The 26,018-nt window shown below is 39.2% G+C and overlaps 1 protein-coding gene and 1 pseudogene across 4 annotated transcripts in view; both read right to left on the bottom strand.

The window, feature by feature from the left end:
• Positions 1–26,018, bottom strand: part of astn2 (astrotactin 2) — a 391,785-nt gene that overhangs the window by 285,028 nt on the left and 80,739 nt on the right. For all 4 annotated transcript variants that reach the window (XM_088355421.1, XM_088355422.1, XM_088355423.1 and 1 more), the window contains one exon: positions 24,705–24,892. In XM_088355421.1, coding sequence (XP_088211547.1) covers positions 24,705–24,892 — 188 coding nt within the window. The remainder of the gene's footprint in view (positions 1–24,704; positions 24,893–26,018) is intronic.
• LOC148350739 (U2 spliceosomal RNA) lies at positions 8,099–8,257 on the bottom strand (annotated as a pseudogene).

The raw sequence follows: 26,018 nt of genomic DNA, 5'->3' as shown, positions 1-26,018 counted from the left end.
TGCTGGCTGAGTAGGTCTTAAATACATGCGGGCCTGGGTCTAGTCGGGCTGGAATTTATTAGGCCTGACCTTCATTCTACCGTAAAGGTACTACTTTACATTTAATACATTTATTTTATTAGGTATGCATGTACTGCAACTGCTTCGAAAAATTAAGTGGAATATTTTGTTATGAAGTTCCATTTTGGAGTCTTGAGTAGTTTTAGTCTTGAGTGCCCATGAGTTGACAGGGAAGAACACATCTTGCGTGAGGGTGCATGAATGACAGGCTTGATCGGAGAATCTGCACAGTCAGAAAAATCCGCAGGTGCCTTTTCACCCGTCTTGCACGATTAGCAAGAAGGAAATGCACAAAGTGCTTAAGCTGTGTCTCACGGGTCATCCATGACTTCCCACCCACAGAAGAACCATGTTTTTTAGTTGTTTTTTTTTTTTTTTACAAATGTCCTTGTTGTAATAGATAACAATGCTAAAGTGCAGCTGGTAAAGAAGTGTTTCCCGGCGTGAGTGGAGTCCTTTTTTTGCAGTCGTTCTCTTGCTTGCGGACCCAGGACCGCACCCATAATGATCTTACAGAGATAGCTAAGCCATGGCTCCCATAGTTGCAGTATCGATGTATCACACCAGGAGCAAATAGAGCGGCTGAACAGACTTTAGTTGCTATTCCTGATAGCATAGCCATATAATTTCTTCCTAATTATGCAAACTTATCTCAAAAGACAATAGAAATGGCTCTCAATTCATATATACAGTTACATTTATGGCATCAAAGTGTCCAAAGAAATTATCTTTTAAGGGTTGATGCAAAATGTTGGCAATCAATTTGAAGAAGCCCCGTACCAAATAAACATTGAAATAGATTGAGATTTGTGAGAGATAACTGTATATTGAGGATAGACAAATGAGTCACCTAGCACAATAAATTCACGAAACTAGTTGTGCCATCTCAACTGGTTTCGAATCTCCGGCGAGGAACAATAGGAAACTACATCGCGAGCCTCACAAACCTGATACACGGGATCATGAACATCCTCTGTTCCATAATTTACAAGATTTACTTTAGTCAAGAAACGTCACCTTCACTTGTATTTGTTGGTGTCATATGCTAACGGTGTATGCTAATGACAGCTCATCGATATGCTGAACGAAAGTGCAAGTAAAGTGGCCGCAGAAACTTACAAACTTCTCTTACTGTCAAATAACTGACCCAACAGCAGCATAATTAAAAGAAAACACTTATTGTAGAACAAATACACCCTAAGCTGGCTATGGCAAGACTTAAAGGGTCAAAAATAGACACAAAATATAAGCAAATAATTTTTCAATACTTAATGTTTGATTGACATTGTGGGGGTGGAAAAGTACTCAAAGTAGTCGGCATGGTAGTGATGCACTAAGAAGTAATATTGTTCGAGATACAAAATTATATGTGTCATAACAGTAATTGCAATCCCTGAGTGCCTTTGTAATATGTTAGTTGCAACAATGGACATAAGCAGTATTTGATGTGGACTCCTACTTCCAAGTAGTGTTATCCCAAGCTTCTGTGCAAAAAAAAAAAAAATTTATATTGCTTTAACTGGCAACACCTCGTCAGCGACATTTGGCAGAAAGCCGTGATTAGAAGGGTAAAGTCAATATTTATAGCTAGGTTGCAAAGGGCCAACGTTCTGGCATGTTGATAACAAGGCAATAAGAGCCCTCGGACAATGAGCCCCTTGGGCTGACTTTGAATGAGGAAAGAAAATTCTAGTGTTTGTTCTGGCCACAATACCAAAATCCGGAGAACGAAGAAAGGCACTTTCCCCAAATCGAGAAGCGAGGTCAGCACAACATGTCATTGAGTATTCGGAAGCGTGACGGACCTTCTTGACGGTGACTTTGAAAGTGATTTATATAATTGGTTCTACCCTGGGTGATGGCGCACTGGGCTGACCTTTTAGCTCCACCGCATCCATTTCAAGCAGCCGCAACTGCTTGTTAAAATACACCGTGGATTTTAGAACTTTAGCTTCAGCTCCATACCAAATCAGTGATGTGTCAATCACGAACGACCCGGCTAATGAGTTAAATTATTTGTGAATAGGGGAGGCGTTATTTTGCCGCCTGGCCCCCACCACGGACCAGGTTATTAGTTCTGAAGGGTGGAAAGGGTTTATTTTTACTCTAAAGGACCCCCGTGCGCTTCTGTAAAAACACAAGAACTATGATGGGTGCATATATACATTTTTTAAAAGGCAGCGAGACAGAAACTCAGATTAGTGACATTTTAGGTACGACTGGCTGACATTTGGATTGGGTTGGAATATGGATTGGGCATAAGATTTTAGGCTGAAGGTGGCAGACAAAACCTTGTCTTACTTGGTCGCTTCAGAATTGTCCGATATCTTGCTATTATATCAACACAACCATAATATTTTCTTGTTTGGCAGCTGTTGGCGCTCCCCATTCACTACGCCAGTCAATTTGTGAAGCTGGTAGGTTGCTCAGCGCCTGCCAGATTCCTGTCAGATGCAAACTCAAAATCCGATTGGATACACCAACTGCTCTCTCCAAGACTGATTGTATGGGCCAGAGACTGTAAATATCATCCTGTGAATCTCATCCTGGAGCCATGAGGGTGAATTTTTGAGCCTAGCAACAAGTAGGCGGAAATAGTGTCCTTTTATATGCTGAAATATAAAAGCACACATCTGGAAGCAATACAACCAGGCAGAAGCAAAAAAAGCAAGCTGACAGACGAAGTTTAAATTATTTATTAAGTATGAATGAATAAAATGTAATTAACATTACATGATTCAGATATTTTTTGGGCCAGCAGAGAGGGCCTAATGGGCCCTCACGGCCCACCACTAAATCTCACTGTTGACTTTTGAAGTTGCTGAGGGAGAATACAGTGTTTCGCTACATTTTCAAGGGTGGTAGATTCCATGTCTGATCATAATCAGTGCATTTCTGTGAAATAAAATAAGTGGATTATACGCTACTCTAATCCTTCTTTACTTCATGCTTCACAGTTTGTGTCCTCATTGCAGCCCAGGTTGAAAAATATTCTGTAATCAAATATACCTGACCGCATATTGCTGTGATTAAGGGCCGCCACAGTGCATTTTCGTGAGGTCTTTTGGTTACTTTTGGTTGTTAAAGTTAACTGCACTCGTGTGGCCCCAATCCATTATCTCTGATCGCATATTGCTGACCAGTGTTGTGCCAAGTAAGGCCTCCTTCCAAACACATTTTAAAAATGAGGGGCCCTTTTTGTCGATATGCGGGGGGTTCTGATCACCTTTATTGGGATAAACGATAAAAAAAATATAATGGTATATGATATTATAGTATTATATCAGATTACTTTACCATAGAAGAGTCTCCTATAGAATAGTAGGGTTTTAACAAAAGAGAAAAGTGCAATTTGTCCCACTTGAAAGTATACCGGGAAACATGTAGTTGTCTTTTTTATTGAAACTCCGAAAATCGACAAGATCATTGAGATATACATACAAAATAAAATATAGAACAATTACTCTTAAACTGAGCTGAACAACACAGTTCTGATCCTCGGGCCGATAAGTTCGCTCATTTTAGTGATTATTTAATGTGTTATTTTTAATGATACATTTGAACCTTTTTCGTAGTAAAATAAGAACAAAATATTAAATTAGCCAAATTATAACAAATATGAAAAAAGTCCAAAATATTGCTCAATATTAATGTGTTTTTCTTCTTGAGTAAAACAAAACTGTTTTCAAATAAGTCTTAAAATAAAAAAATAAAAACATATTCTAAATAACAATTAATCTGGCAGTGAAACTGATGTATTTTATAAGTAAATGTGATGCTTTCAATATTTTTAATCGATCCATTTTTTCTCATGATCTGACAGCTTAATTATCTCGTTTTAAATGCGTTGCCCTTAATGTAATACAAATAATGATAAATAAATACATACATAAATAAATAAATAAACATGATAAATAATATGTGTTAATTATTTTATCAATCATGAAAATCTTAAAAATTATAATAATAATGAAACTTCGATTTAAATTGATTTCCTTTTTTAAACCTTAAAATTACAAAATAATACTGAAAATGAGATTTATTGCAATATTTTTGCCTGAAAACATAATGATTTTACCTGTCTCCTACTGTTTTTTTCTTTTCATCTTAGAAAGGTTTTTATAGTATTTTGAATGTAGTAAAAATACCAAGTCAAATCACTAACCTTTCCCCTTTCAACAAAATCAGAATTACCTATACATGATGTACCCTACAAATATGCAACAGGATGAATTAGCAATAAAATTATCTCAAGCTGACCTCACCCACAACTCAAAACTGGCAGAGAAGTCTGGGGAAAATACATCTGAGTGCTTAAACTAATTGCAATCTCAATTCTTTTGGAAATTCGATGAAAAACTCAGCCCTAGGTGCGACCCATAGAGACAGGTGGGAATGAAGCCCCTGGCTCCCAAATGAAAGTGCCCAGATGTTCCCATTTGGCAGTTAACACATTTAGGCCTGCTTATAGCTGAGCACATCTGCCATTCTTAGCACATTGGGGTGGAGAAAATAATGTAGTACGTTACATACTAATTCTCTTTAAAATACTCATAACGAGAAAATTCAGCAATTTCGAAAAAGCAAACCTAAAAACTTGAAGTTAAATGAAAACTTTAACATTGAATAAATATAGTCTTATGATACATTTTTGAATTCCACAATGAAAGATGAGGCACGAGCCTCATCTGCCTCCCCTGACAGGAAGTCAAAGCTTCACTGTTTCAAAATGTTCAAGAAGCACAATATGTCTCTTTATTTATTATGCAACATAATAATCCTTTTTGTTTTAAACTGATCGGCAAATGATGCTGCCTTATACTCCAAAGAGGCGTGGATAAACACCGCAAAATGATATTTCCAGTAAATACGTGCGGAGATAATGTTAATATATTTCGCTATCACATCTTCCCAGAGACTGCAATAATTGCTTGGTTTTCATGTCCTTATTGCTTCAATTAAGGGATGCATGCACTTACTAACAATGATGGAAAACCAGTGAAACTATCTAATTCACATTGTGCCGCGTTACTAAACAGATACAAGGGAAAGAGCCAATGGAACATGTTTATTAGCAAAACGGCAAGTATGTATCCACAGTACATTTGCACAAGCGCTTATGAAAATGTGTTTGTGAGTTCAGTTTTTATATTACATTCAATTAAACACAATAGACAGGGTGTTATGGCCGAACTGGAATAAATTGAATGACGTTGGAAGAAAATAAAAAAGGAACTAAACAAATAGCATGGAAATATAATGACGCAACATTACAAATCTTAGTCCAAAATGATTCGGAAAATAAACATTTGACCACTTGATGCCGCTGTATTGTCCAGTGCAATTAAAAGTGAGTGCTACTAAACACAAGGAGGAATATTATAAATACGGAGACTCAAAATGACCAAACCGAAACATTTTCTTTTATTTTTTTTTTATTATTTTTTTATTTAAGTAATTTTTATTTTATTTTGGGCAGAAAAATGTGGGACAATGATGTCAACTCCCATCCATCCATCCATTATCTGCACCGCTTATCCTCAGTAGGGTCACGGGGGAGCTGGAACCCATCCCAGCTATCTTCGGGCAGTGGGTAGGGGACACCCTGAACTGGTTGCCAGCCAGTCGCAGGGCACACAGGGACAGACAATTTGCTCGCTCATTCACACCTAGGGACAATTTGGACTGGCCAATTAACCTGACATGCATGTTTTTGGATTCTGGGAGAAAAACAGAGTGCTCGGAGGAAACCGACGCAAGCACGGGGAGAACATGCAAACTCCACACAGGAGGTTTGGATGTCAACTCCCTCTATGTGATAATCATGTTATGTAAAACAAATTAAAATATTTCAACCTATGAGTATATAAAACAAATACACGATTACATGGTGGTTTATTTACATTTTCTTATTTCATTATTGTTTTTAAAATTTGTTTTTACCACAAGGAGGTGTTTAAGATTCCATAATGTCCATTTAAAACCGATTTAACGATAAGAACAAGTTTGTATAGATTTCAGTGTTTTCTCAAAATTTAGTTTCATTATTTTTACTCTTTGTCAAAATTTAGAAATTTCAGAACATGTTTTAAAATATTTATTCACAATTTTTTCTTCCTAATGCGTGTTTTTCATGTATACAATTTCTTTAGCAAAAACTTGTGAATAGCTCCTTTTCTTGTTGATTTTCTACGACTAACCTTTTTTTTGGTCTTCCTTTTGATACTTAGGTATCATTTGTTTCAACAAATACATAAACCCTCGTATTTTGTATTAGTGACAATGACGTATTGTAGGAATATCAGAAACATCCAGCTTCCCTGAAAAACAAACCGAAAATGGGTCAGGTATTTGATGCTTGTTATTGCAGAAGCATCAGCTATCCCCGAGGACCGTAAAAGCTTATGCCACATTTTGGACAATAGCGTGTTCATTTTTTTTTTTTTTTTTTCTTGACTTGTCTGAACAATTTATTCAGCAATTTGACAATTCTGCCTCGAAAAAGAAACTAACATGGTTGAAACATATTTGTAGAGAACATATTTGTGTGTGTGTGTGTGTGTGTGTGTGTGTGTGTGTGTGTGTGTGTGTGTGTGTGTGTGTTACAAAACAATTCAAACGTACATATCATGCATGTACTGCACGCACATTGGACTTTGAGATGTTGGTGCATTGCTGATTGAATATTGTTCCAAATCAAATTTTGCTGAAAGTAAACAACGGAAAAGCTCTTTGTTGACATTCTGTCCACAAAAAACTGCACTTGTGCGGCTGTTATCCATTATCCAAGAATGCATATTATTGAGAGCAGGTACAGGCAGAGCGCATTGCATTGGGCCAAAATGAATTGCACTTGTGCTGCCGCAACTCATTTTCCCCAATCCCATATTGCTTCAATGGGAATCGGCAGAAGGCATTTTTGTTAGGGGCCGGTCACTTAGACATTTGCGGCTGAATCACGGCTAAAATTTTGCGTTTTTTTTTTGCCCGTGGTTGCCCGGGATGGAAAATGCGCAAAATTTGACAACCCGCCGTTCGTCTGTGGTATGGCCGGAAATAAGACGCCGGCGACTGTTCCGCTTCCTCATCGCGTCATTTCTGCGTCATTCTCTCGTGTGGACCACGGGTATAAAAGCTCCCGAGCCGGTGTTGTGCCCAAATCCGACTCCTACGCAACACACCCACCCCCCCACACCCTCGCGTGAACGTGCATTCTGCTGCGATCGCTTTTGACCTTTTCATCCGCGTTAACAAACGCATTTTGTAAAATACGATCGCACTTTATTGTTTAAATTAACGCGTTATATTGACTAGGATCTCCCAATTATTATAATTAGCTCGCTTTACTGTTTTAATAAGCGTTTCATATAGAATACGATCGCTTTTGATGGAAGCGCAGCAAAATGAGCGTTCACGCGAGGGGGGGAGGATTTACCGTCCGATTACGTTCACAACAAAAACAAAGACGGAATGGATTATGTTGTATTACAATCCCAACGAATGCAAGACGAAGCGGTTTAGGTCATATATTCGCCATTACATTCCCTAAAATTGTGATAAAACGAGATAAAAGTGGTTGGCGAATCGAGGTGATGCAAATCTCGGCAGGGATGCATTTTTCGGGCTGTAGAAATCTTAAACGCTCTAGACACAGTCCCGTGAAAATCAAGAATTCAAGCTATGGCATAATTTTTATTTTATTATCCCGATAATAAATGCCAAGAATTCGTTATGGGTCAAGACGATATCACTACACTGACGGGGAGGGGGGAGGAGTTAGGTGAGTGTAATTGTTCTATTTTTATTATTCATTATCCATTAACGATCAGTTCTTATTACGTTACAAAGCTCAGGAACCGGGAAACTTACTCTCGGCCAAAAGGGGTTTTTAAGGGTTATTGTTCTATCTTCGTTATTCATTATCCATTATCCGTTATCGGTCAGTTCATAATACGCTACAAAGCCTAGGAGCCGGGACACTTACTCTCAGCCAAAAGGCCAAGCTAAGGTCCTAGCCCTAAAGCCTTGCTGCGATCATTGCGAATGCACCGTTCCCGGAGGTACTGCAATACTGGGCCGATGCGTGGAGTGGACAGAGCAAGCTCTTATTCCATCTCCGAAATGCAAAAATCAAAGATCATGGCAAAGGCCAAGGCCAAGCTAAGGACTTAGCATCAAAGCCAAAAGGCCAAGCTAAGTACTTAGCTTCTATGCCTTGCTGCGACCACTGAGAATGCACCGAAAGATTTATTCGAAATGAAGAGAAACTACGCTGACGGTGATCCATGTTCACCCCCTTGACGTCACGAGCACAACTGTGTGCTCGGCAAATCGCGCTGTATATACGCGGAGAAAGGCGTTTGACTGTCACACGCGTAACACGCTAATTTCACGTAATAACACCGCGATACAGGCGCAGAACATGCTATTACCATGCTCCACCCACGATTACCCGCTGAAATTTCCCGTCCTACCCAGGTGTAACTACGCCCTGGCCGCGGCCAGAGCACGTCGTTCTGCGTCATTTCAGCGTCATTACCTCGTGTTGACCACGTGTGCGGCACGCGGTTTAACACGTGCTCAAACTTTTGAGCAGCTCAAAAGTTTTGAACGCGGCCAACCACGTGAAAATTTCCGACCGCGAGTAAAGCACTGCTCTATCTCGTATATATGGCGGTCTCAAAACGTCCAACAGCGCCCAACGACATCTGCTTCACGGCCAGAAGTTTACGGCCGTTGTCCAGCCTCGATAAACTCGTGAAAGGCTGTGGTCCCGCGCTCCCAAGAAATGAGCAGCGCCAAAGATTTTCGCGCTGCCACCCGCGCGCGAATTTCCGACCTCGTGTTATGCACTGCCGTATCTCGTCTGATTGGCGATCTCAATGCGTCCTATAGCGTCCGCCTCAAAGGCAGAAATTTCTGGCCGTGATTCAGCCGCAAATGTCTGTGTGACCGGCCCCTTAGGAGGCAAATGGTCCTGGCCCGGCAATAATAAAACACATGGTTGTGACCCCAATCTATTATCCCCGCCTGACTAATGCTGAGAAAAGTATTCACTTAAACAAGGGAAAAGCAACATTGCTCAGTCTAGAATATGCCAGGTATGTATTTCCATTATACTCAAAATATAGTGAAAATGTACAGCTTGTGTTATATGCAATTTATATCTCTTTAACAAATTTACCTTTTTTGCATAACTTTGTTGTCTGTTTGGACTTTTTGGGCATTTTTATGTTAGGTTACATAGGTGGGCACATTATGGCCCGGGGGCCACATGTGGCCTTTCATGCTTTATAATGCGGCCTGCCAAACAAAGACGGTAAAATTATAATGAAAATTATATAAAGGTAAGTACTGCTTATCAATTGGTTGTTTTGGTGCCACTGTCCTCCGTCTTCCGTGATATTTTTAATGCATATTATGTATTTAGTGCATAAAATCAGTGAGCTACTAAATTTGTATGTGTGAGTGCAGAATTAACTAGAATGGTTGTGCACAGCAGCGGCACAGTGGTTAGCGCATTTGGCACAGTTCTGCGGTCATGAGATTGAACCTTCCTGTGTGGAGTTTGCATGTTCTTACTGTGCTTGCGTGGGTTTCCTCTGGGGACTCCGGTTTCCTCCCACATTCCAAAAACATGCATTTAATGTTTATTGGCCGGTACAAATTGCCCGTAGGTATGAATGAGCGAGTGAGTTGTCTATCTCAGTGTGCCAGGTGACTGGATGGCAACCAGTTCAGGGTGTCCCCTGCCGACTGCCCGGAGATAGCTGGGTTGGGCTCCAGCAGCCCCGCGTCTCTACTGACGATAAGCCGTGCAGATAATGGATGGATGGATGGGTTGTGCACAGTTAGGGCATCACCAGGGTTGAGACACAAAACCATATTTGGGTGGCATTACCCTTTTTGGCAGGGTTTTTGGCACATGGGAGTGGCCTGTGTGATTGGAATATCTTTCCGGCAAAAATAATGAGTCAACAAAACCGAAACTGCTGGTTTAACTTTTGTAGGCATTGTTAACATCTAGGTTAACCTACTTGCCTGCCTGTGAAAGATCGTGGTCATATGTAAACTCCTTATCCCTTTTCGAACAAAAAATATTATTTTTCCCTTCATGTAGTAAGTACCAAGGCATTGGATCAAGACTATATCGGCAGATACAAACAATCAAATCCATCATTTATTTTCCTCTTGGCACAGCCCCTGTGCCAAATATTTTAACACAAATCAGCCAGCGACTTAAAAGGTTTGCCTGCCGCTGCTCTAGGAAAGTTTAACTAGTGAATGAATATTAGCAGTTATTAACATGTCTAGTTTTTTTTTTTTTTTTTTTTTTTTTGTCAATTTATATTTTACCTTTTTTGCAACTCAGTACAAATTAAGTATTTAATTTTTCTATTTGCCTGTTTCATTTTCAGGCATACCAGCTGAGTGGTTAGCGCGTCCGCGGCACAGTTCTGAGAAAATTGGTTCAAATACAATTACCATCCTTCATGTGCGTAGTTTGCGTGTTCTCCCTGTGTTTGTGTGTGTTTCTTCCCAAAATTAAAAAACAAACATGCATGTCAGGTTAATTGGCCGGTCCAAGTTGTCCCTTGAGGTGTTTGAGCAAGTGAGTCCTCTGTCTCTGTGTTCCCTGGCTGGAAACCATTTCCGGGTGTCCCCTGCCCACCGACTGAAGATGGCTGGGGTGGGCTCCAGCACCCCTACAGCCCTACTGAAGGTAAGTGGTGGAGATAATGGATGTTTCGTTGTATTTTTTGTTTTTTTTTGTTTCGGCCTCACATTTTTATTTTGGTCCAACTGTAAAATGTATCCCGTATGCCATGGAGACATTTATTATTTGACTTTTCAAACTGATGAAATGGGTTTTGGTTCCTTAACACAGCAGGAAAAAGTCAAGGACCACTTAATCATATGTCCTTCCTTGTCACAATACAAACATCATGTCCCCACTACCCCCACAAAAAAGCTGTCTATGTCATGAGTGCCTTTTCAAGTCAGCTGCAAATGGGAAAACATGGGAAACGTGACAAGGAGCATCTGCAGGAAGAGCTTCCACCCAACCCACCGTTTTTACTGTTACCATAACTACAACCGGAAAAAAAAAATAGGGCTGCAACAAACTTTTTTTTCTGAAAAGTCAGGCCAGCCCTGACTTAAGAATATGTCCTTCCTTGCCACAATATGTGCATATGCATTATTTTCCCCATACACCCACAAAAAAGCTATACCAGCGCACCAATCCATGTGATTAGCCCCTTCTTGAGTCAGCTGCAAATGAGAACACTTGGGAAATGTGCCAGGAGCATCTGCATGAAAAGCTTCCACCCAACCCAAAGTTTTTATCGCTGCCATTACTAAAACCCAACTAGGGCTGCAACCAATTTTCCCTCTAATTTTCCACGAGTCTGAGCGTTAACACAAAGTCGGTGAGCAACGCTTGAAACAAAAGTGAGCAACCATAATCCCAAGTGTGGCAAGATAATTAAATATCAAACATATCCAAAACTTGACATCAAGTTACATTTTGCTGAGTTTCCGGCAATGCAAAATTATTTTTCTCTTTTGAATAAATTGACTCATGTACTATTGCAAAGGTTGTACGGCCTACAAACATCGTTTGTTCTTACAATTCTTTCACAAGTTATCCATTTCTTTTTATTTCCTGATATATTTTTCCGCATAATATTAACATTTTTGGGGGCTTATTTAGTCGGTTGTAAGATACAGAACTGTACTTAATCACACTTTTTAGTGGAAGTACAATGTTTGCAACAAGATTCACTTGATATAATTGGAAATTGTTTGAAAGCAACACAAACTTTTTCTTCTTTTTCCATGTTTTTTTTTCTACTTTTTTTTTAAATTCCTTTAAAAAAATTAATTGTGTTTATTTTTTCCGAGCTGTTACTTTTTTTATTTTCTTTCTCTATTTACTTTTTTCCTACAGTTCTATCTTTTCTTTTTTCTGACTTTTTAAAAAATGTTTCCTTCATTTTTTTCTCTCTTCCTTTTCTTTCTTTTTTTCTCAGCTTTGCACTACTTTTTCATTTTGGTATTTTTTTCTTTTTTGTTCTATTCCCCCCGTCCTTTAAGTCATTTTGTGCATAATTTTACATAATATTTGGTTGTTGGGATTAAAGAAGCAAAAACAACCTGAAGAGCCGTTTAGGACGAAAGAGCCGGTTCCCTTTAGTGAGCCGAGCCGAAGAAGCCGGTTCTCGACCAACTCTACTAACTTTACTCAACTTCGATGTACTTCGACTCGACTTCAAAATACCGCATTTAGGACACAACGTCAGGGGAACCCATGTATTTTTACCTTCATGCACTGTAACTTTGACTTAAGTCGCTTCTTAATTAGTAATTTTGAGCCCTCATTTTTGTGCGCTGGCTAGATTTTCTTGTGCGCTGAGAATGTGAGAGCAGTGCGCAATTGCGCACGCACGCAGCTTAGAGGGAACACTGGCTGCAATCAACAATTATTTTAGTAATTGATGAATCGATTGATTAATCGATGAATTGGATTTCAAATATATACATTTTTAATTTCCTCATCTTTTTTATAAAAACGGCCTCGAGGTGTCCTCTGTCAGACCAAAGTGCATTGAAAATTCATGACGGAATTGCTAACATTTTTGATCATAGATTTGTATTTGATTCCTTGATTCGTTGTTGCAACCCTAAACCCAGAACACCGTATGCACACGGCTTTGCTCCACGTGAGCTAAAGAGTCATCGGCAAGTGTCCTCCTTCTGGACTAATGGAGGAAATGAGGCTTTCGCTTGTGCCCCAAGTGTACCGTTATCCTCATATTCAAGCTCAGCGGGACAGTAAATACCTGCACTGTAAAATCAGACATCTGGCTTGTTAGAATGCAACTATTCCAAACAAAGACTAATTATCATACAAATAAAAAATGGCTCCTATAAAACCTAAATCAAGGCCACATTCTGATCTTTTGAATGCTTGCTACCCTTTGATGCCTTTCGAGGACCTGCAAAGAGAGGACAAATTGTCTTTCTTCCAAATTGCCAGGGTGATGAGAAGGTGCCCCTGCAGTAGAGCACATTTAGTGTCCCAGTAGATCAAAGGCTCACTCTGATGTCACACATTGTATTGAAGAAAGGAGAATACATCAAGTGTGACTTTGCGATAGGAGGTAAAAGGGGAACGAAGAGGTAGTTTCATCCATTCATCACATTTTAGATCTGAGAAAGTGAAAAGGAGACCTTGGAAAAAAATGCATTTTCAGTTGGAAATTATTCTATGTAGGTTTGGAATCTGAAAGCCGAGTAAAAGTGCAAAAGAAAAACATTAATTTTCTTAATTTAGCTTCAGATAAATATACAAAGTCCAGGTTTTGGAGGTTGCAACTATTCATTTCAGACAAAAAATATAAAAATAAGATACATATATTAATATATATATATATATATATATATATATATATATATATATATATATATATATATATATATATATACACATATATATATATATATACACATATATATATACATACATATATATATATATATATATATATATATATATATATATATATATATATATATATACCACAGCCATATCCCCCTAGTGGGAGGTGGCTAGAGTCATTTCTGACTCTTTTTGGGAGATTGATTCAGAGGAGGGGATTCCCAGCCCCCTCGCTTAACCCAACTGAGGTGTTGGGAGCCATTAGGTGAGCAAACCCCCCCAATTCCGACCCCTAATGCTGAACGCCAAGCAAGGAGGCAATGGGTACCAATGTTTAAGTATTAGGTATGACTCGGCCGAGGCTTGAACCACAACCTCCCAGTCTCGGGGCGGGCGCCATACCTCCAAGGCCACCGAGTTTGGGTTCGGGTTTTGACAACGGAGTATGTTTATGAATAGACAAGTAGTAATTCTAAAAGTTATATATAATATCACAAAAGGAGATGTTTATCAATTTTATTAGTATTAAGTGGGGGTGCCTTCACCTAAAAAAAATAGCTAAAGACACTCGAAAAAGCATAAAATACAACTGCATGAATTTTCAAGAAAATCGCTTGAGCTGTTTCTGATTCTATGAGGCACACCTGAACAAACACACACACACACACACAAATCTGAATTTTTAAAGTAGTTTAGATATATTTTGATTTTGTTTTTCATACAATTCCGCAAAACATAATGACATATTGGCGCTGGGGTTGCACCGACTGCTGTTAGGGTTGCCGTTAAAATCATATGAATGGAGGTGACTGCTTTTGGGTCCATCACTCAAGCAAAAGCCCGGGATCTGAGCGGCTGATTAAACACAATAGCAATTTAACAAGCCCGAGTGAGATTGATGGCATAAACAATAGCGCGCGGTAGTCACGAAATGTTTACGAGAGCCGCAAAAAAAATAATCGTAACTCATATAACGCTACTTAGGCTGTATAAATAATGAGTCCGGCGGGCCATTAAAAGCAAAAGATCCGAAGTTCTCATGCGTATGACAACAACAAAAATCGCTGATGGATTGGCCACTCATGACAATCGTACTCGAGTGATGCCAAAGCGAAGGTCAAACGCAATCTGTTGATTATAATAAATACCAAAAGATGGGAAAGAAAAGCAATGCTTGCATAGCTATTACAAAACAATCATGTCAAGCTGACTAATGTCACCTTGAGTATTGCTTGTGTCATTGGTAAGCTATTATTACCATTTATTTCATGGTTCACAGATATCTCAACCACCAGGGTCGTTGAGGCACGAATTCCTGTGGTGTGTCTTGGGCAAGTAAAGCCTGGCAGCGCTCATTCCTCTCTAGGCCATTTTTTATAGGTGGAAGGGGTTTGTACTGGACATAAAACAAATAGTATTGGTTTTCAAAGAAGACCGCTGATCTGACTAAGATACCGCACCTTTATCATCTGGTCGCGCGAACGCAAAATCTGAATTTATTTTTAGAATTCAATGGCATGCTGCATTCAAAGTGGCAATGTGTTCACCACTAGAGGTCGTAGTTGTCAAAACCCGAACCCAAACGCGTAACGTTTTCACGCCAAGCCTTATTTTAGGAAAAGGGGGCAGTCAAGCGCGGGGACAGAAAGGCCAGCGATGTGGCGATCGCTGGGCAGACGTGAGACAGAGAAGTCAGGCGCAGGAAAACATGAAACCAGGAGCAGACAAGATCGAAACCCGACATGACAGACGGGATCGATACCAGATACATGATACATGAGCAGCATACCGGACAGGCCGGGGCAGACGGGATCAGTACTGGATACTGGATACACGAGCAGGATAGCGGACAGGACAGGGCATACGGGATTGATACCGGGTACTGAATACACAAACAATATACCGGACACAACGGGACAGACGGGATCGATACCAGATACTGGATACACGAGCAAGATACCTGACAGGACGAGACAGACGAAATTGATATCGGATATTGAATACACGAGCAGAATACCGGACAGGACAGAACAGACGGGATCGATACTGGGTACTTGTTACACGGGCAACATACCTGACAGGATGGGACAGACGGGATTAATACCGGATACTGGATACACGAGCAGGGTACCGAACGAGCAGCAGCTGGCGCTAAACAAGCGGACACAGGTGAGGGCATTGGGCAATCGTAACAGTTGAGCTTGGAATGGAACTGAACATGTGCACTCAAAGGCACACCACAAAAGCCAGAAGCATACCCATCCATCCATCCATTATCTGCACCGGCTATTTTTAGTAGGGTCACGGGGGTGCTAGATGTCTCAAAGAGCTTCACAGACTACCATTACAACGTCCCCTGATTTAAAACATACAAGAGGGCAAGGGAAGGCTAATAAGATTCTGAGCAAACCAGATCTGGATACAACCATAGCTTCTGAAAATAATTAAATTGGCCAGAGAAGGAAAAGGTAGACGCTGTCTTGATTTTTAGAAGTAATTATTATTTGTAAGCCTACAAGCCTTTGACAACGTATATGACACAGTGCACGTGTTTTTGCTAATATCTTGATATACCAGTATATTGTTTGATTTAGTTATTTTCCTTTGAAGCAAATCAGGAGGGCAATGTTGTTTAATTTGAAACATCGGTTTACTAATTACCATCACATGACCTCCATTGAATTAAATAAATATATTCTTATTCTTGAGCTTTATCATTTTCTAAGCTCGGTCTACTAACAACCGAACAGTGACACAAAATGAAATGATGTGCATTTATATAGCGCTTTTCAAGTCGATGACTTCCCAAAGCGCTTTATAATGTGCTCCACATTTCCCAATAGTGGCCTTGTATTGCAGCCATATAAGACAGTAACCTGCTTATTGGGGGTATTAGAGGTTCAGTGTCTTACCCAAGGACACTTCGACATGTAACACGGACGAGCCGGGATTCGAAATGGGATCCCTTGATCCCAAGACTAAGGAGATACTTGCACACATCTAGGAGGGACGCAAAAGATGCATGCATGAATGAAGATATGCGAGGCTTAGATTTTACCTTAAGTATCCAAGGTCATTTTGTACATGACAAAAAAAGGGTAGGATATAAAAAGGAGAGTGTTTAGAAAAAATGTTGTTTTCTGCTTCGCGTGAATGAATGAGGGTGAGGATAGTTCTGAGTAATTCTGTTTCATCCATTGAGTGTCATTGAAAAAACAGCCATTATTTTAATATACCGTCGGTGTAATTTGACTTTAATCGTCTCTTTCTCATCTCTCTTTTTTGTCTCATTTTATGGAGGGAGAGAGAGAGGGAGAGAGATGGATAGGAGAAAAAGACAGATACAGAGATAGAGAGAGTGAGAAAGAGAATGTGATAGGGACAGAAGCAAAGGAAATGAGAGAGAGAAATAGACAGATACGGAGAAAGTATCAGGTAGGGAAATAATACAGAGAGTGAGAATGAGATAGGGACAGAGATTTTTGGAGAGAGAGAGAGACATAAATATTACCATTGCTGTAATAATGTTTGTTAATTATCTAAACCACCCTTCAATTATTATGATTAATAATTAGTTTTTTATATATATATATATATATATATATATATATATATATATATATATATATATATATATATATATATATATATATATATATATATATATATATATATATATATATATATATATATATATATATATATATATATATATATATATATATATATATATATATATATATATATATATATATATATATATATAGACGCTACCCTACTTCCGACCATTCAACTTACGAAAAACGGTAGATACAATCATTATTTTTGGGATGTCGAAAAATATCCGCACATTGCTTTGCGTTAGATATTGTATTGGGTGCACCTTTTGCAGAGTACAGGACATTACTACAGTGTTTCTTTCCGCCGCTAACTGCGTGTGGTGGCGCTGTAAGAGGTCACCCAGCATCCACCCCGAAGAAGAAATCCCCTTCTTCTTCCTCGTTCGTGTGTAATGATACTACGTATACTGTACTGTATCTCTAGCGCGCTAAGAACTTTGGTGGTTTTATTGTTAAATATCTTGTGCATCCATTCAAAATGGTCGGTGTAAAGTGTAAAGAAAAGGCGAGCCGTTCCTTTTGAAACGAGGTGGAATAAGAAAGCTTGATGCGGTTGAGAAAATGGTTGGCTCGCTTTTTTTGGGCCACTTTTTACCATTAAGGAGGAAGTACCTTAACTCTTGAAGCCCATCTTCCACAAGTAAGTTAAACTTCACTTTAATGATCTTTATTGAGGATATTATTTTATGAAGTCTTTATATTTTAGTACAAAACAATACAAGTTACTTATACAAGCCTTAATAATAATAATAATAATAATTTCCTTGTATTGTCATTCTGTGTAACAATGTACACAGAACGAAATGTCGATTGCACCTGACCCGTTGTCGCGAGCCGATGCAGCCGCAGCCAACAGAGGGCGCCGCCGACCACTTTTTAATCATACTTATATAAACCTTAAACATACAAAATAGACCACTGAAGCAACTTACGAACCAGTTGAGCTTACAAACGATCGTCCGGAATCTATCTTGTTCGTAAGTAGGGGAGCGTCTGTGTATATACATATTACATATACATGAAAATTTAAATCCTGATAATTTAAATCCTGATAGGAAAAAAATAACAAACATCAATTTTATGCCAAAGTTAAAAGCTGCTAATCGGCGTATCGTGCCTGTAACTCGATCCACTTAACTCTAGCGCTTCAAAATTTAAGCTACCCTCTAACGAAGCGCATATTAACGCACTAAGCTCAAATCACGTCCAATAATTCTTCATCCAGAAGCTTTAATGTCGGTCTCAAGCAACCAGTTCGACGTGCACTTTTAATTAAACGTACGGCACAATAAACTACAAGCGTACAGAGGTGACCGAAACAATTATAGCCGGGAGCAATTAAAAAAAGTATCGTGTCCTTTATTCATCATTTCAGTCCACCAATTCCACGCTTTCCCCATTTCCTCGATGACCGGGTTGCCATACATCACCCGTGACTGGTTAATTATAAGAAGGCCGTGTAGGAAGCACTTGGCTGAGAATAGTCCCTGATCCTGACACACAAAGCACGTTCCAGAATAAAAAGCCACCGTGGACCCACTGCCAGCTGGTGTAAATCAGCTAGGGGGGTTTAAAATTGGCCACCCTTGCCACTAAAAAACCTAAAGAAGGGGTTTCAAAGTCAAATGGAAGCTGAGGGCCAGGTCTATGTATTGGTGAAATGTTTTCAAGACACATCAAGTGAACCTAATGTGTTTTTTTGTGTATAATACAGTTTTGTTTTTTTTACCTGGCGGCACAGTGGAGAGTTGTTTGCACATAAGCACCACAGTTCAGAAGACCCAGGTTCAAATCCAGCCACAAGTCTCCCTGTGTGGAGTTTGCGTGTTTTCTCCGTGCCTACATGGATCTAACTTTTAGCAAGATGGCGGTGACTGCACACACAGCTGCTTGTTGCTCTCGTATGGACGTATTTGTTTTAAATCGCATCATCGTTCGTTTCGTAAAACAATGCAACAGTTCTAAATTGTTAAGCTTTAGAACACCGTTCAGGCTTCTGAAACTTTCCAAATTGGACTTTACTGCACCAGAGTTTTAACGGATATTCCCAGATTTCCCAACCATTCCCCCCACTGGTCCCCAGGAAGCGAAATCAAACTTGTAAAGAGAACAAGGGGAAGTGAGTCGGCGGGAGAGCCGGGCTACAGGCCAACCTACACAGACCGGCTCTTCCGAGCATATTTCTATCGACATTACTGTATTTGTGCAATGATTGATCAGTCAATATACTGTATATCGCTGACCACAATCACAATGCATTCAAAGCAATTGGAAAATGATCCAGGTCGTGTCAATATGAACGCCTAATTCCAACCACTAGACTTCCAGTGATATACACTGTAAATAACATATGAAAAGGAATTTGATTTGAATTTGTCACACAATACCAGAGACGAATGATAGAGAACAAATAAAACAGAAGGTTGCCCTTAAAGATATAAGTAAACGCAAAAAAACATGACAAGGGAAACAACTCTTTCAGCTTTGAAGGACATAAAATAAATACATTGAAAATTATACCTTGGTACTGTGTTAATAGTTTACGTTGTAAATACATTTTAATATGTCCACATGTATTCGATGCTTGACTATTGTAACACTTAGTTTAAGAAAAAGAAAAAAGTGAAACAACATTTTATATATATATTGAATTGAGTACTAGGGGTGCACATCATACTGGAGTGTGTGATACACACAAATAAATGCTACAATTGACCCTACTGAATGCAGAAAAAAATCTATTCCAATATGATCACATAAGCAAAGCAATATTTTTCTAAAGGCTCTTTTAGTAATCCATCCTTTTCTATGTATATGTCTTCTCCTTTCATTGTTAGAAAGCGATTTAGAGAGCGGACGGCTAGCTGGACGCTAAAATCCCGTAGCTTGGCTTGACCCAGGTCTCTGTGATGAATAAAATACTAGTCACAAATGTAGAGGTTTCCCACTAGTTACAGCTCCAGGTGATTGGTTTCATGGTAAGCCTGTATCTGCCGTTGGTGAGATACAGGCTTAGCAGGGGTGGCTTTTGAGAATTGTTACATAGCCTAGTCACAGCAAGTCAGCTTCACTATTGCCTTCTCTCTCAACCAATTTAATTGAAGCATATCTTTACAATGTAACAAACCCCTAAAAGCTAGCTTTCGCCATACTCTGCCCGTGTGTTTTAGACTGACCCATTGACTTTTCGCCCGCCCACCTAGGCTGTTCAAATGACAGAATACACAAGCCTATCAGTCACGCCTACCCAATACACAAAGCCCTCTTTATCTGCCCCCATTATAGATTTTGTTGTTTCCAGTCTGCTGAACACAATACACAACACGTTGATATCAATGAAAACAAAAAAAAAATAATTTAGTCCAACACATGCAAAGCAGTAAACCAGTGATAACCGAAGCGCGGAGTGGGGAGGGATTACTGTACATGGGTCTCAAGCCTTGATTTTAACACGTCACTGAGGTTGCAGATTGTATCTCAGAGGGCAGACCATTCCACAGCACTTATTAGAAGTGTTGCACACATTACTTTAAATATACAAAAAAATAAACAGTATACAATAGAAAGTCAGTTTATTCATTTTATGGTCCATTGTAGAGGTTGGAATTCCGACTCTTTTTAGAGAACAGGCTTTTTCAGCTTGGCTCACTAAAAACAGCCAGCTCCCAAATGGCTTTTCAGGTAGTTGAATCCAAATATTCCCATTTACAATGTATTATTATGAATTACTTAAAAATGGGGAAAATAAAGCAACATTGACACTTAAACACTAACACTGAAACACACAGGAAACATGAACTAAAATATTTAAAATCTGAAACAAAATAAAAAAGATAAAATACAAAACAATTATAACCTTTTTTACACACAACAAATTCAACATCAACAGCACAGAATGCACTTTGACCATTCACAAGAGAAAAATGGCGCCTCGAAGGCAACCGGTTCTCAATTGGTGGGTAAGCCAGAACCACTTCCAAGAGCCATAAAGTCATTTCATTGTCGAATGACACGAGTCTGTTGCTGCCGCATTCACCAATTCACCCTTTCTTTCGGCGCTTTAGTAAATACTACATTCATAATCGCTATCTCATTTTGATTATGTGGTAGTCGCTGAATGGTGACATGATCCTAACAGACGTTACATAACAAACTCAGAGGAGAGCAAAAATCCTTCCTGACGAAAAGAGCGTCCGGTGTTTGGGCACATGCCGCCAATGTAACGCACCGCTTTTGATCGACAGTAACGATAACGGCATTGTAACAGCGGGAAAAGTAAATAGATTACCCCGTTATTAAAAAGATAATGCCGCCATTCCCAACACTGCGTATTAGCATCTGTGATTGTTAAATCAGAAATGCTTTGCCAACAGACAACATTTTTGGAAAGTGTGATTGGTGCACTAGGAACTGAGAAACTGAAAAAGAAGACTCAGTGATATGTCTTAAAAAACTGAGACGGTTCCATGGGGTAGAAATCCCATTGCAGTAAAAAGTCATGGACAACTCTCTTGGAGGCGGTCAGAATTGTAAAGCGCCTCTGTTTGGCCAAGCAGCCCAAAGGTGTCCTCTGGCTATTCCACTGAACATCATTATGTTTTCCACTGTCAGTCCGGGGCCAGACTGTAAGAGTGAGGACTCCATTTCAGCTGTCAGTCACACCATCTTTTCTCCGTCTCTGGCACGTGGTTCCGCTCATGTGTGTCACGCCGCAGGGATGACCCGAACACGGGATCGGGTGATGAGACAGCATGGCATCAGGTAGCTGGGTTGTGACAGTTTAATTCGCGGTTGACTGAAAAAGACTTTTGCTGGAACTATTGTGGGACATGACAATCAATTATTTGATCATTTTGGGGACAAACATTAAAAATTAATTGTAATATTGTTAGCACAATAAAATTGATTTGACAGGTAAAAATAAGAGCTGGAGTGTGCAGTTTAAGGTTTTTAAAGGGATAAAACTAATAAAATACTATATCTTCTGCACTAGAAGGTGCACAGGATTATAGAGTGGACTTTCAAATTTCTAGCTAATTCAGGGATTTTATGCACACTTTACAGTCTGGAAAATAAAACAGAATATTAGTGGCCTGTGAGTACAAAACAAGGCTGTAATTGGTTCACGAGTGCAAGTTCAAAATGGAAGACAATCATTTAAATACCATAAAGCAGAAAAAGAAGTTACTGGAAAATTCCCAAGGCACCAACTTCACACCAGTCCTTTCTCCAGACTGAATCCTGCAAGTGGTGTGATAAGACTCAAGGCCTCACCATAAATTACAGTTCAGAGTACACTTAGACTAAGGACAATATAAAGACTATGTTACAACTAGATAAATGTATATATTGTGGCAACATGTGAATAAATACACACTGTAACCCTGATATCTTATTTGTATTTTTGTTTTTATTATAGCATTTTTTTTATAGTCATTATAGTTGGTATTACAGAAATACAATATTAAAAATCAGTATATTGAAAATATGTTTGCCCCATTTGAAAATAATGCTTCTTTTATTATTTATAATAATGTATTTTGAATTGCTTTTTTTTTTAATATAAAATATCAAATATCTATATCCCTCCATTATCTGCCCCACTTATCCTCAGAAGGGTCCCGGGGGTGCTGGCGCCAGTCCCAGCTGTCTTCCGACAGCGGGCAGGGGACACACTCAACTGGTTGCCAGCCAGTCGTAGGGCACACACAGACACACTCGCTCATTCGGTTGTATCCGGCAACTCTGTTTGACCCCCTCATCATTCAACCTTTGTCTCTTTGTTTCCTTATCCTCATTGTAAATGTGGAACTGGAGTCGTCCAATTTCGTTGTCACAGCATATCCCATGTTGTAACAATGACAATAAAGGCATATTGTATTCTATTCTATTCTATTCTATTCTATTCTATTCTATTCTATTCTATTCTATTCTATTCTATTCTATTCTATTTACACCTAGGGACCATTTGGACCGGCCAATTAATCTGACATGCATGTTATTGGAATGTGGGAGGAAACCCGAGTGCCCAGAAGAAGCCCACACAAGCACGGGGAGAACATGCAAACAAAAATAAAAAAGCAAATAAAAGAGCACTTTCTTCTGACAATTTAGATAATTACAAATATTTTTTAAATGTTTCCCCAGAAAAAAAGATATAGCCTGATAATAAAACAAATAGAATTAACAAAGTGAATATCATTTTCGTTTTAATAACATTTTCAGTGATTATTTTAGGAAACATACTTAGAAAACTAAAACAAGTTTTCTTGCAATTAAGATAATTCGAAAACATATCTTTCAAATGTTTCCCCAAAAAAGTATGTCCTCAAAGATATTATAGTCTGCTAAGAAAAAAATAACTCAAAGCTATCTGCATTTTTTGTTTTATTTTATTATATATTTCACAGTTTAGTTGTAGCATTAATGGCAACAGTAGCAGCAGCAAATCAAAATGGTTCAACTACATTATTGTAGCAATTAAATTGTGTTTATGAGGAAATAATTATTAGCGCATTTACTAGACTATTAGTTCCTCCTGAGGGTTATTTGCACCAAGTAAAAACACATAATTAGGCTAATAAACAAGATTGCATTAGAATATATTTAATATGGGAATTGTGAATTACTGACAATATCATCTTTGGTTATAGAAGTACATGATGTGAATGTTGACCAAAAGAAAGGAAAGTGGGGAACTTCACACACACCTAAACTATGAAAAAAAAGCTAATTACACTAAAATCTAGCATTCATACTTATCTTTAAGGACATTTTTATTACTTTTGTCATTTTTTAATTATATAAAATAACTAAATGCAGAGAGGGCAGCACGGCGGAACAGTGGTTAGCGCGTGTGCGGCCCAGTTCTGAGGTCATGAGATCGAACCTCCTGTGTGGGGTTTGCATGTTTTCCCCGTGCTTGCGTGGGTTCCCAACAAGCACTCCGGTTTCCTCCCACATTTCAAAAACATGCATGTTAGGTTAATTGGCCGGCCCAAATTGTTCCTAGGTGTGAATGAGCGAGCGAGTTGTCTGTCCCTGTGTGCCCTGCGATTGGCTGGCAACCAGTTCAGGGTGTCCCCTGCCCACTGCCCGATGATTGCTGGGATGGGCTCCAGCACCCCCGTGACCCTACTGAGGATAAGCGGTGAAGATAATGGATGTGTGGAACTAAGTGCAGAGTTGTTTTTAAATTTAAAGATGAAATTAATGGATCAGCAAGTTTTGTTTTCAATACAAACTTTTTTGATGCAGGACCAAGCAAATCACTGCTCCTGCTCAATTATACGACGTAGGAGTCACAAAGCAGGATGATTGTCGGAACCAAGGACGTAGGTTTAGGATTGGCATTAATAAGGACCAAATCATACCAAAACATAAGTCTTGCATGAATAAGGGGAAAGGCACAGCCAATACATTGGTCCTAATTGTCAGCGCTTCAGTAAAGGACGTTCAATTATTGCACAACGATAATAAAACTACTACTGTTGTTTTTTAAATAAACAAATACGCTTTATTCAAAAATACTGTAAAATACAGTATGAGTATGTTAAATCATAAACTTAACAGCCACTCACCATAACGGAGATGTGCAGCAGGTGCACGTGTTCGTGGGTGACCAGCGCTGGTTCCCGCACCGAGGCTTGCGTGGTCTGGGCCGTCTCCTCCGACTCGGTCATGGACACGTGGAAGTAAAGCGTCCCGTTTTCCAGCCACTGCTGCTTCCAGTGCACTTTAGAAATGTCTTGACCCGTTCCGGACATCTCTGCAAGGCCACAAGAGGGATATGTTTGAGAAGAGCACTTTCTTTCTGATGCTGTGTTCGAAAAATTTAAATTATATATTTTTTAGTATTTCTGTAGGATAAGTAGTGTCTGCAAAACACCATTGTCAACATCTACAGTGAGGTGACTCCAAATTGCTGGCCTACAATGCAGGGTGGTGAAGAAAGCCACATCTGAGACTGGCCAATAAAAGGAAGATATAAATATGGGCAAAATAACACAGATTTTGGACAACTCATTTGATTAATAAAAGTGTGACTCTTCCATGAAAAACCCCAAATTGTTTGGGTGACTACACATTTTTTAACTGTAGAGTATTTCATAAACTATACGGTTATAGAGTAGTGCAGTGGTTCGCAAATTCGCTGAGTGGAAACGTTTGTTGGCCTGGAGAGGTTTGGTTGCCACCAGGTTGTGTTTGCCCGCAACACACCACAGGAAGTGGTAAATGGTTCCTCTAATGGTAAAGGGTTCCAGTCAACCATTAAATTAATAAAAAAATCACATACCCTTATTGTTATCATACTTATACTGAGTTTGCCTTAACCCGGTCACGCGACATATTATTTCATGAGAAAATATGTTTTTAAAATCCCCAAAAGGCTGCATGTCCTGCATTTGTTTGGAGATTCTCTGCTCCAATATAAATGATTCCACTCATCATCTTTATCAAGTTCCCACACAGGTTCCAGCTGATAATTTGCATCACGACAGATGGGAAAGAGAAACCTCAAAAACATGTAGGACATGATCTTGATGACTGGGTTGGCCACCCTTCGTATAAACAAGTGCTTCTTAGTTAGTTTCTGTTATATTTTGTCCAGAGTCACGCTTCGTCACAATTCCTTCTCTTGGCTTTTTCGAGGGGACGTTTGTTTGTCTCTTCATCCTCGATTCTGTTGGTCTGTCCTCTCATCCATGTTCAATACTTTCACTCATAGTGTAACTTGATGGTCTGTAAAATTACACACTCAGTGCAGAGCGCTAATGTTCATTGTAAATAAAACGTCTTCACCATGAGCGCACACTTTTACAATGAGAGCGTTACTGCCCCTTATGTACAAGAGTAATATTTGCACATTATTCTTGGACAGTTAACACAAAACG

The sequence above is a fragment of the Urocampus carinirostris genome, chromosome 16 (genome assembly GCF_059441175.1).
Source record: "Urocampus carinirostris isolate Australia breed hairy pipefish chromosome 16, RoL_Ucar_1.0, whole genome shotgun sequence".
NCBI lineage: Eukaryota > Metazoa > Chordata > Actinopteri > Syngnathiformes > Syngnathidae > Urocampus > Urocampus carinirostris.
This window is presented reverse-complemented; position numbering and strand designations above follow the sequence as displayed.